At 69.2% G+C, this 23,383-nt stretch overlaps 1 protein-coding gene across 2 annotated transcripts in view; it reads left to right on the top strand.

The window, feature by feature from the left end:
- Positions 1-729: 729 nt before the first annotated feature.
- Sectm1 (secreted and transmembrane 1) overlaps positions 730-23,383 on the top strand; it is a 39,726-nt gene continuing 17,072 nt past the window's right edge. For both annotated transcript variants that reach the window (XM_042696592.1, XM_042696591.1), the window contains exons 1-4: positions 730-791; positions 3,822-3,963; positions 4,357-4,665; positions 5,250-5,376. In XM_042696592.1, the coding sequence (XP_042552526.1) occupies positions 3,873-3,963; positions 4,357-4,665; positions 5,250-5,376 (527 nt within the window). In that variant the 5' untranslated portion in view covers positions 730-791; positions 3,822-3,872. The remainder of the gene's footprint in view (positions 792-3,821; positions 3,964-4,356; positions 4,666-5,249; positions 5,377-23,383) is intronic.

The following is a 23,383-nucleotide window of genomic DNA, read 5'->3' as shown; positions in this document are numbered from 1 at the left end:
CCCAGCACACAGTGGGTCCTGCTGACCATGTCCCCTGCTGACTGTGTCCCCTGCCTGTCCCCAGCACACGGTGGGTCCTGCTGACCGTGTCCCCTGCCTGTCCCCAGCGCACAGTGGGTCCTGCTGACCGTGTCCCCTGCCTGTCCCCAGCACACAGTGGGTCCTGCTGACCATGTCCCCTGCCTGTCCCCAGCACACAGTGGGTCCTGCTGACCATGTCCCCTGCCTGTCCCCAGCACACAGTGGGTCCTGCTGACCATGTCCCCTGCCTGTCCCCAGCAGGAGTCCTTCTGACCGTGTCCCCTCCTGTCCCCAGTGCACAGTGGGTCCTGCTGACTGTGTCCCCTGCCTGTCCCCAGCACACAGTGGGTCCTGCTGACCGTGTCCCCTGCCTGTCCCCAGCAGGAGTCCTTCTGACCGTTTCTCCTGCATGACCGTGTCCTGCTTGCCCTGACCCCAGTAGGGAGTGAATCTACTGGCCTTCCCGAGGAGCAATCCTCGAGTCCGCGAGCAAGGACCCACCCAGCTATGGACTGGCTCCCTATGAAACTCCTGTTTCCTGTGAGTAAACAGCTAATGCACAACTTCTAATTGAAATGCATAACGAGCAAACCACTAGGGAAAGTCATGGCACTTTTCTGTGGACACAGGCAGTTCCTGGAATTCCACCAGCTTCCCAGATGGGCCGGACCTGCCCGGGGCCTGCCTCCCGCCTTCGTCTTCCTCTTGGCTGGGCAGGCTTGGGAGCTGGTGGCAACAGAGACGCTGGAGAGCCGGCTGGAGGAGGGGAGGTGAGTGGAGGGGTGTGGGGGGGGTGCGCCCAGGGCGAGGGGCCTGGGGAGGGGATTCTGGGCTCGGCCTCCGGCTCCTCCCGCCGCACTGCCAGGCCCAGAGCATGAGCAGGGTCAGGGCCACCACAGGCGCTAGAAAGCAGGGCACACGGGAGACGGGTGAGCGGCTGCCTTCGGAGCTCCAGTGCCCCCTGAGGCCTGGGCCTCGCTCTCCAGGGGCCCAGGTAGCAGGATGAGCAGGATGAGGGGTCGGTCCCACCCTTCCTGGCCGCAGACCCCAGGGTGGGGGCACAGAGCTGATCTGAGCCTGTGTCACACAAGTTCCTGCACACAGGCCTGGGTTCATACACACATGGCCCTGTGGGCAGACGGCTGCGTCCCCTCACACGGGCACTAGCCCTCGCTCTGGTCCACCCTGAATCCTACACACCCACCTGCACCACAGCACTGGGGACAGGAAGGGGGTCGAGGCTGCCCGTGCCGGGCCGACGCCCCGAGCTCTGGGGACAGGAAGGGCGGGGCCGGCTCCCCCCAGTTGTGCTGGGCACTAGGGGTGTTTCCAGCAAGGGTGGGCCTCCTGGGCGGGGAGGATGGCAGGCAGGGCCCTCCACTGCACAGGACACAGGTGGCCTTAGGTGTGGCGGGGCCTGGTCCCTGGAGATCCCCGGCATGGAAGCCATGGGCACCAAGGTTGCTGGGGACATTTTGTGCCCTAGAAGAACTGCCATGGTAGGGGCAGTGTCACGAAATCAGGACAGAGGGCGAGCTGGCAGATAAGATCTTAGCTAGAAAATCTCAGCCTCAGGAGCGCTGCCGCACCTCACCAGAGCTGGCCATTTACGCAAGCTCCCAGCAACGGGTGAATTATTTCTGCTGATGCTGGAGATAGTCAGTGGGCCAAGCGGGAAGCCACGGCTCGGGCAACATTGCCTCGGTCACGTGACCCGGGTGGGTCCTGGCAGGGTTGAGCAGCCCATCAGAAATTCCTGCTTCTCAAAGTAGAGCAGAATGAGCTGATGTTCTGGCTGGAAAGCAGATGCAAGGAAAGAGGAGCCCAGAGAAGAGCCTCCCCGACAGGTGTGAGCTCAGAGGGCAAAGCCGCTCACTCCGGCTGGATGCGGGGAGGGGATGGCCGAGGCAGGGCCGGGGCCGGGCCGGGCCCGGGTGAAGGCGGAGGCCCTGGAAAGCATGTGTGCGTCCTCCTTCAGGAAGAAGGTGGAGCTGGGCCCTGCCACGAGCTACCTACAAATGGTCGTCACAAAGATTGGGTTCTCCAGAGCCCAGGACGTCTTGGACACATTTTAAAACAAATATTAACAAATTAAGCCAAAATCTTAGAATCGATTGCAGTATTTTCACCCTCCCCGCCCCGCAGAAGAGGAGAGTGAGGATTCACCACAGAACAAATAGGCCGGTGGGAGGGCCGAGCATTTGCTTCCTTAAAACACAGCTTCCTCAAACCAGAAAGGACAAGACAGACAGACAGTGCCATGAGAATGGCGGCCTGCGTCTGGGACGTGCGTGCGGCAGGCGTGAGGAGGACAGCAGCTCCCACAGCCACCGGCTGCCCGGGGGCTGGAGGTGGCGTGTCAGTGTCCCGGGGAACAGGGGCACGTGCCCACGGCTGTGCACAGACACGGACACGTGACCACAGACCACGGGGACACATGACCACAGGGACACGTGACCACAGACCACGGGGACACGTGACCACAGACCACGGGGACACGTGACCACAGACCACGGGGACACATGACCACAGAGACACGTGACCACAGACCACAGGGACACGTGACCACAGACCACAGACATGGACACGTGACCACAGACCACGGGGACACGTGACCACAGACCACGGGGACACGTGACCACAGACCACGGGGACACGTGACCACAGACCACGGGGACACGTGACCACAGACCACGGGGACACGTGACCACAGACCACGGGGACACATGAGCACAGACCACAGGGACACGTGACCACAGACCACAGACCACAAACCACAGGGACACGTGACCACAGACCACGGGGACACGTGACCACAGACCACGGGGACACGTGACCACAGACCACAGGGACACATGACCACAGACCACGGGGACACGTGACCACAGACCACGGGGACACGTGACCACAGACCACAGGGACACATGAGCACAGACCACAGGGACAAGTGAGCACAGACCACGGGGACACGTGAGCACAGACCACGGGGACACATGAGCACAGACCACAGGGACACATGAGCACAGACCACGGGGACACATGAGCACAGGACACGGGGACACGTGAGCACAGACCACGGGGACACGTGACCACAGACCACAGACACGGACACGTGACCACAGACCACGGGGACACATGAGCACAGACCACAGGGACACGTGATCACAGGACACAGGGACACGTGACCACAGGACACGGGGACAATGCTCTGTCACATGATGCTGCTCCCCAGGACGCAGCTGGGCGCAGCTTTGCCTACGTCAGTGTGGAGCTTCAGGACAAGCCCACGGCCCGGCCCCGAAGCCGCAGCTCTCTTGCTGCTGTGAGATGGGCTCTCTGGCTTCCTCCTGGTCTCCATCACTGTTCTGTGCTGTTGGAGACGAGGCCTGGCCAAGCAGCCTTCCTGCACACAGCAGGGGAGCTGGGGCACCACGGTGCCCCGCGCTGGCTGTGATGTCAGTACCGGTCTGGGCCGGAGCCGCCCTCCAGGCCAGCCTTGTGCTGGTCAGCGGGAGGTGGAATCTCCTGGACCTTGTCGCTTGAGCTGGCTTCCAACCGTGACCTTGAGCTGGCTTCCAACCTTGAGCTGGCTTCCAACCATGACCTCGTGCCCTCAGCCTCCTGCGTAGCTGGCTCGACGGTGTGAGCCAGTGCCTGGCAGCCCCACACCACCAGCCGGTGCCATGCTGGGGGACGGGGTGGAGAGTGGGGAGCCCGAGCCCAGGCCCTGGGCCGTGATGGGCCGTGAAGAGGTCGGCCAAGGCTGCCTGACCCTCGACCGACAGGAGGCATCCCTGCAGGCAGCATCCCCTAGCAGACATCGAGGGCCTGGTGGCCCGAGCCCCGTCACGATGACCAACTGCCCGGCGGTCCCTGGCCACTGGCCCCGGGTGCTCGGGGCGCTCCTGCTGCTGGCCGCCTCACTGAACACTCAGAGTGGAAGTAAGTCTGGGGTCCCTCCCTGGGCGCTGTGGGGGCCGGGGGCAGACCGGCCTGGGCCCTGGCGGGGAGGAGTGGCTGTCGGCGGCCGCGGGCCCTGGGGACAGCAGAGAGAGCCGCGGAGAGCGCCGTGAGGACCCCAGCACGTGGGTGGGCCGCGGAGATGCGTGTCTGCGGGCTGGGGGTCGGGCTCTGTTGGGAGCCTTTGCTCTGCACGGGCTGGGCCCGTCCAGCAGCTGCAGCATCCCGCAGCCCAGAGCCGGCTGGGCCGGGCCAGGCAGACCGGGCTCTGCGGTGAGCAGGGGATACCAGCACGGCCCCGCCTCCCGCCGTCTGTGTGATGTGGAGCCCATGGCGTCCCCAGGAGGCCCTGACCCACGGGACCCCCCCCCCCAGGCCGGGATGACCCCGTGTGCACCGAGGGCGTGGTCTCCGTGGCCAGGGGTCAGCGCGCGGTGATGACCTGCAACCTCTCCAACCCAATCACCCACATCACCATCCAGCTGAGCGCCCACGGGGTGAACAGGACCGTCTTCAGTGAGGACGCCCCTGGGCACTTCTCCCGGGGCGAGTGGCAGCTCCAGGTCCAGGGGGGCCAGGCCCAGCTGGTGGTCAGGGCCGCCCAGGACAGCCACGCCGGGCTGTACCTGTGGCATTTGTATGGACACCAGAGAAACAGCAGAGTGATCATCCTACATGTTTCAGGTGAGATGGAGGCCAGGGAGGGGCTGGGGAGGGAAGCCGGGGAGGGAGGCTGGGGAGAGGCTGGGGAAGGAGGCTGGGGAGGGAGGCCGGGGAGGGAGGCCGGGGAGGGAAGCCAGGGAGGGAGGCTGGGGAGAGGCCGGGGAGGGAGGCCGGGGAGGGAGGCCGGGGAGGGAGGCCGGGGAGGGAGGCTGGGGAGAGGCTGGGGAGGGAGGCCGGGGAGGGAGGCCGGGGAGGGAGGCCGGGGAGGGAGGCCGGGGAGGGAAGCCGGGGAGGGAGGCTGGGGAGAGGCCGGGGAGGGAAGCCAGGGAGGGAGGCTGGGGAGGGAGGCCGGGGAGGGGCTGGGGAGGGAGGCTGGGGAGGGAGGCCGGGGAGGGAAGCCAGGGAGGGAGGCTGGGGAGAGGCCGGGGAGGGAAGCCAGGGAGGGAGGCTTGGGAGGGGCTGGGGAGGGAGGCTGGGGAGGGGCTGGGGAGGGAGGCCATGGGTGCCCTCTGCCCTCCAGTGGTCACTGTGGGGGGAACTGAGCCATGCCAGCCAGTGATGGGCAGCTGAGCCAGCGGTGCCTGCCGGCCCCGGCTCCCCTCCAGGCACAAAGACAAAGCGCACAGGCGGGGAGCTGCGGCCGTGGACGCTGGTGGGGGTGATGGTCGCTCTCCTCTTCTCAGTCCTGGTGGCCGGAGCCCTGGCTAGGAGAGTTTACACACGCTTGAGCAGGTGAGCCGCAGCTAGTCCTGGTGGCCGGAGCCCTGGCTAGGAGAGTTTACGCACGCTTGAGCAGGTGAGCCGCAGCTAGTCCTGGTGGCCGGAGCCCTGGCTAGGAGAGTTTACACACGCTTGAGCAGGTGAGTCGCAGCTAGTCCTGGTGGCCGGAGCCCTGGCTACGAGAGTTTACGCACGCTTGAGCAGGTGAGCCGCAGCTAGTCCTGGTGGCCGGAGCCCTGGCTAGGAGAGTTTACGCACGCTTGAGCAGGTGAGCCGCAGCTAGTCCTGGTGGCCGGAGCCCTGGCTAGGAGAGTTTACGCACGCTTGAGCAGGTGAGCCGCAGCTAGTCCTGGTGGCCGGAGCCCTGGCTAGGAGAGTTTACGCACGCTTGAGCAGGTGAGCCGCAGCTAGTCCTGGTGGCCGGAGCCCTGGCTAGGAGAGTTTACGCACGCTTGAGCAGGTGAGCCGCAGCTAGTCCTGGTGGCCGGAGCCCTGGCTAGGAGAGTTTACGCACGCTTGAGCAGGTGAGCCGCAGCTAGTCCTGGTGGCCGGAGCCCTGGCTAGGAGAGTTTACGCACGCTTGAGCAGGTGAGCCGCAGCTAGTCCTGGTGGCCGGAGCCCTGGCTAGGAGAGTTTACGCACGCTTGAGCAGGTGAGCCGCAGCTGGCGGTACGGGTGGGACTGTGGGACCACACCTCCATGGTGCAGGGGGTCTGGCATGCTCCACCCCAGGGCCCTGCAGGGCCCCGCTCCCCACTGGCTTCGGAGCAGCCTGGCAGCGGCCACTGGGTCCAACAGCCGAGCAAACCCCAGATGCCGCCGCGGGGGGGGGGGGGGGGGGGGGGGGGGGGGGTCCTGCGGTCCTCATCCTCAGCGGCCCTTTGTCCCCAGGACACCCTGCGTGGCCTGGCCTCGGCAGGTCTGGGCGGGCGGGGGACAGACCCCGCGGTTTCTGGCCTGGCCCTGGCTGAGGGTGCCTGGATGCCCCACTGCCCCTGGGCTCATGCGGCCAGAGCCACCAGGCCCGGGGTGTCCACCAAGTTTGGGCCTGAGCCAGGGCCTCCTCGCTGAGAGCTGAACAGTGACTGTGCAGGATGGGGGTGGGGGGTGGACTCAAAGCCCTGGAGTCCAGGGGGAGGCCTGGGAGGGAGGAGGAGGCCCCGGGAGGGAGGAGGTCCAGGGAGGGACCAGGCCCCAGGAGGGAGCAGATCCCAGGAGGGAGGAGCCCCAGGAGGGAGCAGATCCCAGGAGGGAGCAGATCCCAGGAGGGAGGAGGCTGGGAGGGAGCAGGCCCAGGAGGGAGCAGGCCCCGGCAGGAGGCCCCAGAGGGAGCAGGCCTGGGAGGGAGCAGATCCCTGGAGGGAGCAGATCCCTGGAGGGAGCAGATCCTGGGAGGGAGCAGATCCTGGGAGGGAGCAGGCCTGGGAGGGAGCAGATCCTGGGAGGGAGCAGATCCGGGAGGGAGCAGGTCCCCGGCAAGAGCCCCCCCCCCCCCCCCCCCCCCCCCCCGCCCCAGGGAGCAGGCCCCCAGCAGGAGGCGGGGTCAGGGCAGCCCTTCAGAGCCTGCTGTGGATCCGGTGCAGATGTCCATGGAGCCCTGCCCCCTTCCTGCTGTGCACAGGAGACTCTGCGCCTAGTAGCCGAGGCGGTGCTGGGCCCTGGTGCAGGCGAGCGCAAGCATGGCAGCCCAGGGAAGAGGGGCCTGGAAGCAGCCGCACCCAGGAAGGAGAAGGACGCACCCTGGTCCCGGCCACCTCCCTGCCCCTCTGCACACACAGGGAATCCCAGACACTGGACTGGGGGCCGCCCGGCCCTGCCCACCCCCATCACAGGGCGCTGCCCACCCTCTGGCCACGCGGGGGTGAAGGGGAGGCTCTCCCCGGGGAGGGGCCGGGGCCTCCAGGGGGTCTGGTGCCCCCTGTCTTCTGTCAGAAAGCACAAGCAGGTCATACAGACCCTGTGTCATGTGTCTGTTCCCGTTTCTATGAGGATTAACCAACTTCCATTGCGCCAACGTGAACGGGTTCCATGTGCCAAACCAGATCACACACACACCCTTCCCTGTGCACACACACACCCTTCCCTGTGCACCACACACCCTTCCCTGTGCACACACACCCTTCCCTGTGCACACACACCCTTCCCTGTGCACACACACACCCTTCCCTGTGCATCACACACACCCTTCCCTGTGCACACACACACCCTTCCCTGTGCACCACACACCCTTCCCTGTGCACACACACCCTTCCCTGTGCACACACACCCTTCCCTGTGCACACACACACCCTTCCCTGTGCATCACACACACCCTTCCCTGTGCACACACACACCCTTCCCTGTGCACCACACACCCTTCCCTGTGCACACACACCCTTCCCTGTGCACACACACCCTTCCTTGTGCACCACACACACCCTTCCCTGTGCACACACACACCCTTCCCTGTACACACACACACCCTTCCCTGTGCACACACACACCCTTCCCTGTGCACCACACACCCTTCCCTGTGTCCATCACACACACCCTTCCCTGTGCACACACCCCCTTCCCTGTGTCCATCACACACACCCTTCCCTGTGCACACACACCCTTCCCTGTGCACACACACCCTTCCCTGTGCACACACACACCCTTCCCTGTGCACACACACACCCTTCCCTGTGCACACACACCCTTCCCTGTGCACACACCCCCCTTCCCTGTGTCCATCACACACACCCTTCCCTGTGCACACACACACCCTTCCCTGTGTACACACACACCCTTCCCTGTGCACACACACACCCTTCCCTGTGCACACACACACCCTTCCCTGTGTCCATCACACACCCTTCCCTGTGCACACACACACCCTTCCCTGTGTCCATCACACACACCCTTCCCTGTGCACACACACACCCTTCCCTGTGCACACACACACCCTTCCCTGTGCACAAACCCTTCCCTGTGCACACACACCCTTCCCTGTGCACACACACCCTTCCCTGTGTACACACACACCCTTCCCTGTGTCCATCACACACCCTTCCCTGTGCACACACACCCTTCCCTGTGCACACACACACCCTTCCCTGTGTACACACACACCCTTCCCTGTGCACACACACACCCTTCCCTGTGCACACACCCCCTTCCCTGTGTCCATCACACACACCCTTCCCTGTGCACACACACACCCTTCCCTGTGTACACACACACCCTTCCCTGTGCACACACACACCCTTCCCTGTGCACACACACACCCTTCCCTGTGTCCATCACACACCCTTCCCTGTGCACACACACACCCTTCCCTGTGTCCATCACACACACCCTTCCCTGTGCACACACACACCCTTCCCTGTGCACACACACACCCTTCCCTGTGCACAAACCCTTCCCTGTGCACACACACCCTTCCCTGTGCACACACACCCTTCCCTGTGTACACACACACCCTTCCCTGTGTCCATCACACACCCTTCCCTGTGCACACACACCCTTCCCTGTGCACACACACACCCTTCCCTGTGTACACACACACCCTTCCCTGTGCACACACACACCCTTCCCTGTGCACACACCCTTCCCTGTGCACACACACCCTTCCCTGTGCACACACACCCTTCCCTGTGTACACACACACCCTTCCCTGTGTCCATCACACACCCTTCCCTGTGCACCACACACACCCTTCCCTGTGTCCATCACACACCCTTCCCTGTGCACACACACACCCTTCCCTGTGCACACACACCCTTCCCTGTGTACACACACACCTTTCCCTGTGCACACACACACCCTTCCCTGTGCACCACACACCCTTCCCTGTGCACACACACCCTTCCCTGTGCACACACACACCCTTCCCTGTGCACCACACACCCTTCCCTGTGCACACACACACCCTTCCCTGTCCATCACACACACCCTTCCCTGTGCACACACACCCTTCCCTGTGCACACACACCCTTCCCTGTGTACACACACACCCTTCCCTGTGCACACACACCCTTCCCTGTGCACACACACCCTTCCCTGTGCACCACACCCTTCCCTGTGCACACACACCCTTCCCTGTGTCCATCACACACCCTTCCCTGTGCACACACACCCTTCCCTGTGTCCATCACACACACCCTTCCCTGTGCACACACACACACCCTTCCCTGTGTCCATCACACACCCTTCCCTGTGCACACACACCCTTCCCTGTGTCCATCACACACGCCCTTCCCTGTGTACACACACACCCTTCCCTGTGTCCATCACACACACCCTTCCCTGTACACACACACCCTTCCCTGTGCACACACACCCTTCCCTGTGCATCACACACACACCCTTCCCTGTGTACACACACACCCTTCCCTGTGCACACACACCCTTCCCTGTGCACCACACACCCTTCCCTGTGTACACACACCCTTCCCTGTGCACACACACACCCTGCCCTGTGCACACACACACCCTGCCCTGTGCACACACACACCCTGCCCTGTGCACACACACACCCTGCCCTGTGCACACACACACCCTTCCCTGTGTCCATCACACACCCTTCCCTGTGCACACACCCTTCCGGGTATGTCACAGGCCCCTTTGGAGTAGGCTGGTGTGCCCAGGTCAGGCTGGCTGTAGCGGGTCTGAAAGCCAGGCAGCAGGAGGCCCTGTTGTCCTGTCTGGAGCTCTGGTCACTCCCAGCTCTGTTCTACATTTCTGCTGTAGACTTGAGTCATGTAAATAAGGGTTCAGTGGGAGGTGCCCTGGGGTTTGGTGGATGGTGACTTGGGGTTTGGGGGGGGGGGGAGGCCAGGGTTCGGCGGGGGTGGGGTGGTGACTTGGGATGGGTGGATGGTGACCTGGGGTTGGGGAGGGGGTGACTTGGGGTTAGATGGATGGTGACCCGGGGTTTGGGGGGGTGGTGACCCGGGGTTCGGGGGGGTGGGGGGTGACCCGGGGTTCGGGGGGGGTGGGGGGTGACCCGGGGTTCGGGGGGGTGGGTGGTGACCCGGGGTTCGGGGTGTGGTGACCCGGGGTTCGGGGGGGTGGGTGGTGACCCGGGGTTCGGGGGGTGGTGACCCGAGGTTCGGGGGGGTGGTGACCCGGGGTTTGGCAGGGTGGGGGGGTGACCCGGGGTTTGGGGGGTGGGTGGTGACCCGGGGTTCGGGGGGGTGGGGGGTGACCCGGGGTTTGGGGGGGTGGGGGGTGACCCGGGGTTCGGGGGGGTGGGGGTGACCCGGGGTTCGGTGGGGGTGGGTGGTGACCCGGGGTTCAGGGGGTGGGTGGTGACCCAGGGTTTGGCAGGGTGCGGGGGGTGACCTGGGGTTCGGGGGGCGGGTGGTGACCCGGGGTTTGGGGGGGTGGGGGGTGACCCGGGGTTCGGGGGGGTGGGGGGGTGACCCGGGGTTCGGGGGGGTGGGGGGTGACCCGGGGTTCGGGGGGGTGGTGACCCGGGGTCGTGCCCAGGTGACGGGCTCTCAGGACCGGCTGCTCCCGACCTCCGTGCCAGGAGGCACAGCTGTCCACCCTGCTCTGCGTGGCCCTGGGCTCTCGCGTCTCTCTGGGCTGTCCCCTCACCCGGTTGGAGGCTCGGTCCCTCCGGCCACCGAGGACGCTCCTGGGCATGCTGCCAAGCTCCAGGGACTGGAGACTGGAACGCAGAGCCGCAGTCTGAGATGACAGAGGGCTGGGGTGGGGCCGGGGGACAGGGGGACCTTCCGGGGAGGGCAGGCTGCGCGCAAGGCACTGGGCCTGCCGGGGCCCTGCTCCCCTGGACAGCTGCCCCTTGACCTTGGGCACACGGGCACGTCACCGAGTCGCGGGTCCAGCCCTTGCCATTGGCGGGCCAGAGAAGGATTTTCAGTGCATCCCACATTCAGTCTTAGAAAGACCAAGGGCCACACCAAGTGCACAGGATAAACCCAGTGACATCTGTCCAATCGGCTGAGCCCTGCAAAAAGCTCAGCCTGTGTGGACCTAAACCAGTGGAGCCCACAGCCCGAAGCAGGCCCAGCCAGCTGCAGGAGGCAGGGTTCAGGGTCCGCTTACACCCCTGCCTGCGGAGCCCAGGAAACTCCCTGCGCCACACCCAGCCGCCCCCCCCCTGCCCCCTCCTGTCCCTTCAAGCCTGCTCTGTGCTGTCCTGGGGACCTTTGCCCCCCACTGCCCACCCTCTGCTGGCCTCAGCCACCGAGTTCCTACACCTGCCAGTCCACCTGCCATCGCCACACACCACCTCCCCGCCCTCCCCTCCCCTCCCCTCCCTCCCCTCCCTCCCCTCCCTCCCTCCACTCCCCTCCCCTCCCCTCCCTCCCTCCACTCCCCTCCCTCTGCTCCCCTCCACTCCCCTCCCTCCACTCCCCTCCCTCCACTCCCCTCCCCTCCACTCCCCTCCCCTCCACTCCCCTCCCCTCCACTCCCCTCTGCTCCCCTCTGCCCCCTCCCTCCCCTCCCCTCCCTCCACTCCCCTCCCCTTCTCTCCACTCCCCTCCCTCTGCTCCCCTCCCTCCACTCCACTCCCCTCCTCTCCACTCCCCTCCCCTCCCCTCCCCTCTGCTCCCCTCCCTCCACTCCCCTCCCCTCCTCTCCACTCCCCTCCCCTCTGCTCCCCTCCGCCCCCCTCCCCTCTGCTCCCCTCCCCTCCGCCCCCTTCCCCTCCACCCCCCTCCCCTCCGCCCCCCTCCCCTCCGCCCCCCTCCCCTCTGCTCCCCTCCCCTCCCTCCGCTCCCCTCCCTCTGCTCCCCTCCCTCTGCTCCCCTCCCCTCCTCCCCCCTCCCCTCTGCTCCCCTCCCCTCCGCCCCCTTCCCCTCCACCCCCCTCCCCTCCGCCCCCCTCCCCTCTGCTCCCCTCCCCTCCGCCCCCTCCCCTCTGCTCCCCTCCCCTCCCTCCGCTCCCCTCCCTCTGCTCCCCTCCCCTCCGCCCCCCTTCCCTCCGCTCCCCTGTGCTCCCCTCCCCTCCGCCCCCCTCCCCTCCCCTCCACTCCCCTCCCTCTGCTCCCTGCCCCCACGCTTCCCTCCTCCAGGAGACCCTCGCCCCGCCCCAGAAGACCCAGCCCTGCCCGCCTTCTCCTCTGCACACTGTTCAGGCACAGGCCATGTCAGAGTGAGAGAATGGACATGTGCAGCTGGAGACGGGAGCTGCCCCGACACCTGGCCCCTGACAGTGGGGGGGGGGGGGGTGGTTGTTACCACCAGGTCCTGCCCAGCGGCCCCGGATCGGTTGATCTGTGTTCCCTGCCTCAGTGCTGCCGAGCCACAGCCCAGCCCTGGCGCAAGGAGGGGAGGGGGGCAGAGGGGGAGGGGAGTGGAGGGAGGGAGGGGAGGGGAGGAGAGGAGAGGGAGGGAGGGGTGGGGAGGAGAGGGAGGGAGGGGAGGGAGGGAGGGGAGTGGAGGGAGGGGAGGGGAGCAGAGGGGAGAGGAGGGGTGGGAGGGAGGGGAGGGAGCGGAGGGGAGGGGAGGGAAGGAGGGAGGGAGGGGAGAGGAGGGGGCAGAGAGGAGGGAGGGGTGGGAGGGAGGGAGGGGAAGGAGGAGGGAGGGAAGGAGGGGAAGGAGGGAGGGAGGGAGGGAGGGGAAGGAGGGAGGGAGGGAGGGAGGGGAAGGAGGGAGGGAGGGAGGGGAAGGAGGGAGGGAGGGGAGGAGAGGGAGAGGAGGGGGGGCAGAGAAGAGGGAGGGGAAGGAAGGAGGGAGGGAGGGAGGGGAGGGAGGGAGGGGGGAGGGAGGGAGGGAGGTGGTGTGTGGCCAGGCAGGTGCAGGAGCTCGCGGCTGCGGCCCGCGGAGGGGCATGCGGGCAGAGGTCCCCCGGAGGACACAGCGCAGGCTTGAAGCGACGGGAGGGGGCGGGGTGGTCACTGCCGGGGGCGCTGGGCTCCAGCTTGACCTTGACCCCACTGGGAGACGCCGCCCCTCGATGGCTCAAGTTGGTCCAACGTGTGGGGGCGTCAAGATCGCCCACAGCCCTGGCGGGTGTGCGGAGGCCGCGGAGCCCGCCGGCGGGCGGGGTGGGGGGCGGGGCGATGTGGGGGGGGCGGGGTGAGGGGCGGGGCGGGGTGAGGGGCGGGGCGATGTGCGGGGGCGGGGTGAGGCGAGGGGCGGGGCGGGGCGATGTGCGGGGGCGGGGGGCGGGGCGGGGCGATGTGCGGGGCGGGGCGGGGGGCAGGGCGGAGCGATGTGCGGGGGCGGGGTGAGGTGAGGGGCGAGGGGCGGGGGGCGGGGCGATGTGCGGGGCGGGGTGAGGGGCGGAGCGAGGGGCGGGGGTGAGGGGCGGGGGCGATGTGCGGGGGCGGGGTGAGGTGAGGGGCGAGGGGCGGGGCGGGGCGATGTGCGGGGGAGGGGCGAGGGGGCGGGCGGAGCGATGTGCGGGGGCGGGGCGATGGGCGGGGGCGGGGCGGCGTGGGAGGCGGCGTGGGAGGCCGTGTGTGAGGCCGGAGCGGTGCGTGAGGCCGGGGCCGCGTGGGAGGCGGCGTGGGAGGCCGGGGCGGCGTGGGAGGCGGTGTGGGAGGCCGGGGGCCGCGTGGGAGGCGGCGTGGGAGGCCGGGGCGGCGTGGGAGGCGGTGTGGGAGGCCGGGGCGGTGTGGGAGGCCGGGGCGGCGTGGGAGGCGGCGTGGGAGGTTGCGTGTGAGGCGGTGTGGGAGGCGGCGTGTGAGGTGGTGTGTGAGGTGGTGTGGGAGGTTGCGTGGGAGGCGGCGTGTGAGGTGGTGTGGGAGGCGGTGTGGGAGGCGGCGTGGGAGGTTGCGTGGGAGGCGGTGTGGGAGGCGGCGTGGGAGGTGGTGTGGGAGGCGGCGTGGGAGGTTGCGTGGGAGGCGGCGTGTGAGGTGGTGTGGGAGGCGGCGTGGGAGGCGGCGTGGGAGGTGGTGTGGGAGGCGGTGTGGGAGGCGGCGTGGGAGGCGGCGTGGGAGGTGGTGTGGGAGGCGGCGTGGGAGGTTGCGTGTGAGGTGGTGTGGGAGGCGGTGTGGGAGGTTGCGTGGGAGGCGGCGTGGGAGGCGGCGTGGGAGGTTGCGTGGGAGGCGGTGTGGGAGGCGGTGTGGGAGGCGGCGTGTGAGGTGGTGTGGGAGGCGGCGTGGGAGGGTTGCGTGGGAGGCGGCGTGGGAGGTTGCGTGGGTGGCGGTGTGGGAGGCGGTGTGGGAGGCGGCGTGTGAGGCGGTGTGGGAGGCGGCGTGGGAGGTTGCGTGGGAGGCGGCGTGGGAGGCGGCGTGTGAGGTGGTGTGGGAGGCGGCGTGGGAGGTTGCGTGGGAGGCGGTGTGGGAGGCGGCGTGGGAGGTTGCGTGGGAGGCGGTGTGGGAGGCGGCGTGTGAGGTGGTGTGGGAGGCGGCGTGGGAGGTTGCGTGGGAGGCGGCGTGGGAGGCGGCGTGGGAGGTTGCGTGGGAGGCGGCGTGGGAGGCGGTGTGTGAGGTGGTGTGGGAGGCGGTGTGGGAGGCGGCGTGGGAGGCGGTGTGGGAGGTTGCGTGGGAGGCGGCGTGTGAGGTGGTGTGGGAGGCGGCGTGTGAGGTGGTGTGGGAGGCGGCGTGGGAGGCGGCGTGTGAGGTGGTGTGGGAGGCGGCGTGGGAGGCGGCGTGTGAGGTGGTGTGGGAGGCGGTGTGGGAGGCGGCGTGTGAGGTGGTGTGGGAGGCGGCGTGTGAGGTGGTGTGGGAGGCGGTGTGGGAGGGCGGCGTGTGAGGCGGTGTGGGAGGCGGCGTGGGAGGCGGCGTGTGAGGTGGTGTGGGAGGCGGCGTGGGAGGCGGCGTGTGAGGTGGCGTGGGAGGCGGCGTGTGAGGCGGCGTGTGAGGCGGCGTGTGAGGTGGTGTGGGAGGCGGCGTGTGAGGCGGTGTGGGAGGCGGCGTGTGAGGTGGTGTGGGAGGCGGCGTGGGAGGCGGCGTGGGAGGCGGCGTGGGAGGCGGTGTGGGAGGCGGCGTGTGAGGCGGTGTGGGAGGCGGCGTGTGAGGCGGTGTGGGAGGCGGCGTGTGAGGTGGTGTGGGAGGCGGCGTGGGAGGTTGCGTGGGAGGTTGCGTGGGAGGCGGCGTGGGAGGCGGCGTGGGAGGCGGTGTGGGAGGCGGCGTGTGAGGTGGTGTGGGAGGCGGTGTGGGAGGCGGCGTGTGAGGCGGCGTGGGAGGCGGCGTGTGAGGCGGCGTGTGAGGCGGTGTGGGAGGCGGCGTGGGAGGCGGCGTGTGAGGTGGTGTGGGAGGCGGTGTGGGAGGCGGCGTGTGAGGTGGTGTGGGAGGCGGCGTGTGAGGTGGCGTGTGAGGCGGTGTGGGAGGCGGCGTGTGAGGCGGCGTGGGAGGCGGCGTGGGAGGCGGCGTGGGAGGCGGCGTGGGAGGCGGCGTGGGAGGCGGCGTGGGAGGCGGCGTGGGAGGCGGCGTGGGAGGCGGCGTGGGAGGCGGCGTGGGAGGCGGCGTGGGAGGCGGCGTGGGAGGCGGCGTGGGAGGCGGCGTGGGAGGCGGCGTGTGAGGCGGTGTGGGAGGCGGCGTGGGAGGCGGCGTGGGAGGCGGCGTGGGAGGCGGCGTGTGAGGTGGCGTGGGAGGCGGCGTGGGAGGCGGCGTGTGAGGTGGTGTGGGAGGCGGCGTGTGAGGCGGCGTGTGAGGCGGTGTGGGAGGCGGCGTGTGAGGCGGTGTGGGAGGCGGCGTGTGAGGTGGTGTGGGAGGCGGCGTGGGAGGCGGTGTGGGAGGCGGTGTGGGAGGTGGTGTGGGAGGCGGCGTGTGAGGCGGTGTGGGAGGCGGCGTGTGAGGTGGTGTGGGAGGCGGTGTGGGAGGCGGCGTGTGAGGCGGTGTGGGAGGCGGCGTGTGAGGCGGTGTGGGAGGCGGCGTGTGAGGCGGTGTGGGAGGCGGCGTGTGAGGCGGTGTGGGAGGCGGCGTGTGAGGTGGTGTGGGAGGCGGCGTGTGAGGCGGTGTGGGAGGCGGCGTGGGAGGCGGTGTGGGAGGCGGCGTGGGAGGCGGTGTGGGAGGCGGCGTGTGAGGTGGTGTGGGAGGCGGCGTGGGAGGCGGTGTGGGAGGCGGCGTGTGAGGCGGTGTGGGAGGCGGCGTGTGAGGTGGTGTGGGAGGCGGCGTGTGAGGTGGTGTGGGAGGCGGTGTGGGAGGCGGCGTGTGAGGCGGTGTGGGAGGCGGCGTGTGAGGTGGTGTGGGAGGCGGTGTGGGAGGCGGCGTGTGAGGCGGTGTGGGAGGCGGCGTGTGAGGTGGCGTGGGAGGCGGTGTGGGAGGCGGCGTGGGAGGCGGTGTGGGAGGCGGCGTGGGAGGCGGTGTGGGAGGCGGCGTGTGAGGCGGTGTGGGAGGCGGCGTGTGAGGCGGTGTGGGAGGCGGTGTGGGAGGCGGCGTGTGAGGTGGTGTGGGAGGCGGTGTGGGAGGCGGCGTGGGAGGCGGCGTGGGAGGTTGCGTGGGAGGTGGTGTGGGAGGCGGTGTGGGAGGCGGCGTGGGAGGTGGTGTGGGAGGCGGCGTGTGAGGTGGTGTGGGAGGCGGCGTGTGAGGCGGTGTGGGAGGCGGCGTGTGAGGCGGTGTGGGAGGCGGCGTGTGAGGTGGCGTGGGAGGTGGCGTGGGAGGCGGCGTGGGAGGTGGCGTGTGAGGCGGTGTGGGAGGCGGCGTGTGAGGCGGTGTGGGAGGCGGCGTGTGAGGCGGTGTGGGAGGCGGCGTGTGAGGCGGTGTGGGAGGCGGCGTGTGAGGCGGTGTGGGAGGCGGTGTGGGAGGCGGTGTGGGAGGCGGCGTGTGAGGCGGTGTGGGGAGGCGGCGTGGGAGGTTGCGTGGGAGGCGGCGTGGGAGGCGGCGTGTGAGGTGGTGTGGGAGGCGGCGTGGGAGGTTGCGTGGGAGGCGGTGTGGGAGGCGGCGTGGGAGGTTGCGTGGGAGGCGGTGTGGGAGGCGGCGTGTGAGGTGGTGTGGGAGGCGGCGTGGGAGGTTGCGTGGGAGGCGGCGTGGGAGGCGGCGTGGGAGGTTGCGTGGGAGGCGGCGTGGGAGGCGGTGTGTGAGGTGGTGTGGGAGGCGGTGTGGGAGGCGGCGTGGGAGGCGGTGTGGGAGGTTGCGTGGGAGGCGGCGTGTGAGGTGGTGTGGGAGGCGGCGTGTGAGGCGGTGTGGGAGGCGGCGTGTGAGGCGGTGTGGGAGGCGGCGTGTGAGGTGGTGTGGGAGGCGGCGTGTGAGGTGGTGTGGGAGGCGGCGTGTGAGGCGGTGTGGGAGGCGGCGTGGGAGGCGGTGTGGGAGGCGGCGTGTGAGGTGGTGTGGGAGGCGGTGTGGGAGGCGGTGTGGGAGGCGGCGTGTGAGGCGGTGTGGGAGGCGGCGTGTGAGGTGGTGTGGGAGGCGGCGTGTGAGGTGGTGTGGGAGGCGGTGTGGGAGGCGGCGTGTGAGGCGGTGTGGGAGGCGGCGTGTGAGGTGGTGTGGGAGGCGGTGTGGGAGGCGGCGTGTGAGGCGGTGTGGGAGGCGGCGTGTGAGGTGGCGTGGGAGGCGGTGTGGGAGGCGGCGTGGGAGGCGGTGTGGGAGGCGGCGTGTGAGGCGGTGTGGGAGGCGGCGTGTGAGGCGGTGTGGGAGGCGGCGTGTGAGGCGGTGTGGGAGGCGGTGTGGGAGGCGGCGTGTGAGGTGGTGTGGGAGGCGGTGTGGGAGGCGGCGTGGGAGGCGGCGTGGGAGGTTGCGTGGGAGGTGGCGTGGGAGGCGGTGTGGGAGGCGGCGTGGGAGGTGGTGTGGGAGGCGGCGTGGGAGGCGGCGTGTGAGGCGGTGTGGGAGGCGGCGTGGGAGGCGGTGTGGGAGGCGGCGTGTGAGGTGGCGTGGGAGGTGGCGTGGGAGGCGGCGTGGGAGGTGGCGTGTGAGGCGGTGTGGGAGGCGGCGTGTGAGGCGGTGTGGGAGGCGGCGTGTGAGGCGGTGTGGGAGGCGGCGTGTGAGGCGGTGTGGGAGGCGGCGTGTGAGGCGGTGTGGGAGGCGGTGTGGGAGGCGGCGTGTGAGGTGGTGTGGGAGGCGGTGTGGGAGGCGGCGTGGGAGGCGGCGTGGGAGGTTGCGTGGGAGGTGGCGTGGGAGGTGGTGTGGGAGGCGGTGTGGGAGGCGGCGTGTGAGGCGGTGTGGGAGGCGGCGTGGGAGGCGGCGTGGGAGGCGGCGTGGGAGGCGGCGTGGGAGGCGGCGTGGGAGGTGGTGTGGGAGGCGGCGTGTGAGGCGGTGTGGGAGGCGGTGTGGGAGGCGGCGTGTGAGGTGGTGTGGGAGGCGGCGTGTGAGGTGGTGTGGGAGGCGGCGTGTGAGGCGGTGTGGGAGGCGGTGTGGGAGGCGGCGTGTGAGGCGGTGTGGGAGGCGGTGTGGGAGGCGGCGTGTGAGGCGGTGTGGGAGGCGGCGTGTGAGGTGGTGTGGGAGGCGGTGTGGGAGGCGGTGTGGGAGGCCGGGGCGGCGTGGGAGGCCGGGGCGGTGTGGGAGGTGGTGTGGGAGGCCGGGGCGGCGTGGGAGGCCGGGGCGGTGTGGGAGGTGGTGTGGGAGGCCGGGGCGGCGTGGGAGGCCGGGGCGGTGTGGGAGGTGGTGTGGGAGGCGGCGTGGGAGGCCGGGGCGGTGTGGGAGGTGGTGTGGGAGGCGGCGTGGGAGGCCGGGGCGGTGTGGGAGGTGGTGTGGGAGGCGGCGTGGGAGGCCGGGGCGGTGTGGGAGGTGGTGTGGGAGGCGGCGTGGGAGGCCGGGGCGGTGTGGGAGGTGGTGTGGGAGGTGGTGTGGGAGGCCGGGGCGGTGTGGGAGGTGGTGTGGGAGGCGGCGTGGGAGGCCGGGGCGGTGTGGGAGGTGGTGTGGGAGGCCGGGGCGGCGTGGGAGGCCGGGGCGGTGTGGGAGGTGGTGTGGGAGGCGGCGTGGGAGGCCGGGGCGGTGTGGGAGGTGGTGTGGGAGGCGGCGTGCCAGGCCGGGGCGGCGTGCCAGGCCGGGGCGGCGTGCCAGGCCGGGGCGGCGTGGGAGGTGGTGTGGGAGGCGGCGTGCCAGGCCGGGGCGGCGTGCCAGGCCGGGGCGGCGTGCCAGGCCGGGGCGCAGGAGCCATGCGTGGCCCTCATGGAGAAGCAGGTTGGGTCTGACCTGGTTTGGGACGCCACGGTGTCCAGACCCGCCCCGAGTGCGCAGCGGCTGGCCGTACACAGCGGGACCTCGTGGCCTGCCCTTCAGACCAGACGGTGCCCTTTCCTCAACAAACCTCTCCTTCCTTGTCGACCCTTCTGCGTCTGCCACAGTCATTTGGTCAAAAACAAACACATTTTCCCCGGCATGGGCGTCATTCTTGAAGATGTTCTTGCTCAGGTCTGAAGGCATGGCGGCCAGAATCAGAGAAAAACAACTGCACGTAGCTCCAGCCGGTGCCCCGACGCCCTGCGCTGCCCCCGGGTGTGGAGGCCGGTGGGCGCTGACCCCTAGCCAGGGGGACACGGATGCCGGGTCCTTTCCAGACCCCACAGCTGAATGCCACCACTGGGCTGCAACCCTGAATCCCTGGGGCTGAGGGTGCTGCGCGTGGGGGGAGGGAGGAGCCCGCGGCGCTCGGAGGGAAGAGGCCTGGGACTGAGCAAGGCGTACGGGCGGGTGTGTGTGCAGAGCTGGGGGGGATGGGGGTGCCCTGGGACTGAGCAAGGCGTACGGGCGGTGTGCACACAGAGCTGGGGGGGACGAGAGTGGGGGTGCCCTGGGACTGAGCAAGGCGTACGGGCGGGTGTGTGTGCAGAGCTGGGGGGGACGAGAGGGGGGTGCCCTGGGACTGAGCAAGGCGTACGGGCGGGTGTGTGTGCAGAGCTGGGGGGCTATGGGGGGGTGCCCTGGGACTGAGCAAGGCGTACGGGCGGGTGTGTGTGCAGAGCTGGGGGGGACGAGAGGGGGGTGCCCTGGGACTGAGCAAGGCGTACGGGCGGGTGTGTGTGCAGAGCTGGGGGGGGGATGAGGGGGGTGCCCTGGGACTGAGCAAGGCGTACGGGCGGGTGTGTGTGCAGAGCTGGGGGGGACGAGAGGGGGGTGCCCTGGGACTGAGCAAGGCGTACGGGCGGTGTGCACACAGAGCTGGGGGGATGGGGGTGCCCTGGGACTGAGCAAGGCGTACGGGCGGGTGTGTGTGCAGAGCTGGGGGGCTATGGGGGGTGCCCTGGGACTGAGCAAGGCGTACGGGCGGGGTGTGTGTGCAGAGCTGGGGGGCTATGGGGGGTGCCCTGGGACTGAGCAAGGCGTACCGGCGGGTGTGCACACAGAGCTGGGGGGGGGGTGCGGCCCAGGCTCCACTCTGGGAATGGAACTGGACTTTGGAACTGGACTTGGAGTCCTGACATCACCCAGACTTTGATTTGTTTTGTCCACACCTGATCACTCCTAAACACACGTGTGTGTGGACACCTTACAAGGATTCAAACATTCCCCAAGCCACCAGCGGTGCCCCAGTGGTGGGGATGGATGAACAGGGCTGGGGAGAGGCCCAGGGCTCCTCAGACCCCAGGTGCGGGGGGCCGGGGGGGCCAGGGGAGGCCGGGGGGGCCAGGGGGACACGGAGGGGGGCCGGGGGGAGGGGGAGGCAGGGGGTGGCCGGGGGGACACGGGGTGGGAGGCCGGGGGGGGGGGGGCGTGGGGAGGCTGAGGGGGCCAGGGGGACACGGGGGGGGGGGGGCAGAGGAGGCCTGGGCCCCAGGCTGACCCGGCCCAGCCTCCCTGGGCCCTGGGCTGCAGCTGCTGCCAGCAGAAGTTCCTGCCTTGTAATGGCCCTGAGGGGTTCTCTGCCAGCCAGGGAAGGCCACCCTCCCCTCCTCCTGCTGGGATTCACGCTGGCTCCGCTCACCCCCCTCTGCCCCACCCCCCGTTTTCTTGGAGATGCACAGCAAGTTCTTGGCTCCTAATTAAAACACACGGTGAGAGTGTACTACCAAGAGAATCTTGACTCTTCTTAGTGGGCGCGGGCAGTTCCGGGAATTGGGCCGGAAAGTGTTTCCTTCAGGGAGAACGTAGCCCCGCCCTGGGACACCGCCTCCTCTCCTCCCAGCACCTCTGCACCCTGCTCTGGGCTGGGCAGACTGCAGGCAGCTTGTCTGGGCAGAGGAGGCTTGGAGGACCAACTACAGAGGCAGGGTAAGGACTGAGGTGGGCATGGGAGAAGGGGGCCGCGGCCCCGGGGGGGGGGGGGTCCTGGGCTTGGCCTCATCAAGTGCACAGGTGGGGACGTTGGCCGGCCCTCACCGCACTGGCTCTCCTGCCTTGAGCACCGGGAGGGCGCTCCGTCTAGGGCTGTGGGGAGCACAGGTTGGGGAGCACGGGGAGGGCGCTCCGTCCAGGCTGTGTGGAGCACAGGTTGGGGAGCACGGGGAGGGCGCTCCGTCCAGGGCTGTGGCTGTGTGGAGCACAAGTTGGGGAGCATGGGGAGGGCGCTCCGTCCAGGGCTGTGGCTGTGTGGAGCACAAGTTGGGGAGCATGGGGAGGGCGCTCCGTCCAGGGCTGTGGCTGTGTGGAGCACAAGTTGGGGAGCACGGGGAGGGCGCTCCGTCCAGGGCTGTGGGGAGCACAGGTTGGGGAGCACGGGGAGGGCGCTCCGTCCAGGGCTGTGGCTGGGGAGCACAGGTTGGGGAGCACGGGGAGGGCGCTCCGTCCAGGCTGTGGGGAGCACAGGTTGGGGAGCACGGGGAGGGCGCTCCGTCCAGGGCTGTGGCTGTGGGGAGCACAGGTTGGGGAGCATGGGGAGGGCGCTCCGTCCAGGCTGTGGGGAGCACAGGTTGGGGAGCCCGGGGAGGGCGCTCCGTCCAGGGCTGTGGCTGTGGGGAGCACAGGTTGGGGAGCACGGGGAGGGCGCTCCGTCCAGGCTATGGGGAGCACAGGTTGGGGAGCACGGGGAGGGCGCTCCGTCCAGGGCTGTGGCTGGGGAGCACAGGTTGGGGAGCACGGGGAGGGCGCTCTGTCCAGGGCTGTGTGGAGCACAGGTTGGGGAGCACGGGGAGGGCACTCCATCCAGGGCTGTGTGGAGCACAGGTTGGGGAGCACAGGGAGGGTGCTCCGTCCAGGCTGTGGGGAGCACAAGTTGGGGAGCACGGGGAGGGCGCTCCGTCCAGGGCTGTGGGGAGCACAGGTTGGGGAGCACGGGGAGGGTGCTCCGTCCAGGGCTGTGGCTGGGGAGCACAGGTTGGGGAGCACGGGGAGGGCGCTCCGTCCAGGGCTGTGGCTGTGTGGAGCACAGGTTGGGGAGCACGGGGAGGGCGCTCCGTCCAGGGCTGTGGCTGTGTGGAGCACAGGTTGGGGAGCACGGGGAGGGCGCTCCGTCCAGGGCTGTGTGGAGCACAGGTTGGGGAGCACGAGGAGGGCGCTCCGTCCAGGGCTGTGGCTGGGGAGCACAGGTTGGGGAGCACGGGGAGGGCGCTCCATCCAGGGCTGTGGCTGTGGGGAGCACAGGTTGGGGAGCACGGGGAGGGCGCTCCGTCCAGGGCTGTGGGGAGGACAGGTTGGGGAGCACGGGGAGGGCGCTCCGTCCAGGGCTGTGGGGAGCACAGGTTGGGGAGCACGGAGAGGGCGCTCCGTCCAGGGTCCTGGCTGGGGAGCACAGGTTGGGGAGAACGGGGAGGGCGCTCCGTCCAGGGTCCTGGCTGGGGAGTGCAGCTCCTGCATCTGTCCCAGCGCCTCAGGCAGGAGCCCGCTCTGGGCTCTCCTGTCTCCCTCCTTGGGCTCCGGCCACTGCAGGGCCCTGCGGGGTTGCCCCAGCCCAGGGTGACGCACTCTCCCGACCTGCACCCAGGTTGCCGGGAACTCCCTTTGCACACAGGTAATGAGACAGGCACACGCACAGACGGTCACGGTGCCCTCCTGGCCTTTGCCCCTGTTCTGATCTCCACACCCCGAGCCTGCCACGTGCTCAGCAGGAGATTCACAGGACAGAAGAGAAAGCCTGGATCCTCCCTGAGTCCTCCTTCTCCCTGGCTCCTCCCTGAGTCCTCCTCCTCCCTGGCTCCTCCCTGAGTCCTCCTCCTCCCTGGATCCTCCCTGAGTCCTCCTCCCTGGCTCCTCCCTGAGTCCTCCTCCTCCCTGGCTCCTCCCCGAGTCCTCCTCCTCCCTGAGTCCTCCTCCTCCCTGGATCCTCCCTGAGTCCTCCTCCCTGGCTCCTCCCTGAGTCCTCCTCCTCCCTGGCTCCTCCCCGAG

Source organism: Dipodomys spectabilis, unplaced genomic scaffold, assembly GCF_019054845.1.
Source record: "Dipodomys spectabilis isolate Male_0828 unplaced genomic scaffold, ASM1905484v1 ptg000208l, whole genome shotgun sequence".
Lineage (NCBI taxonomy): Eukaryota > Metazoa > Chordata > Mammalia > Rodentia > Heteromyidae > Dipodomys > Dipodomys spectabilis.
This window is presented reverse-complemented; position numbering and strand designations above follow the sequence as displayed.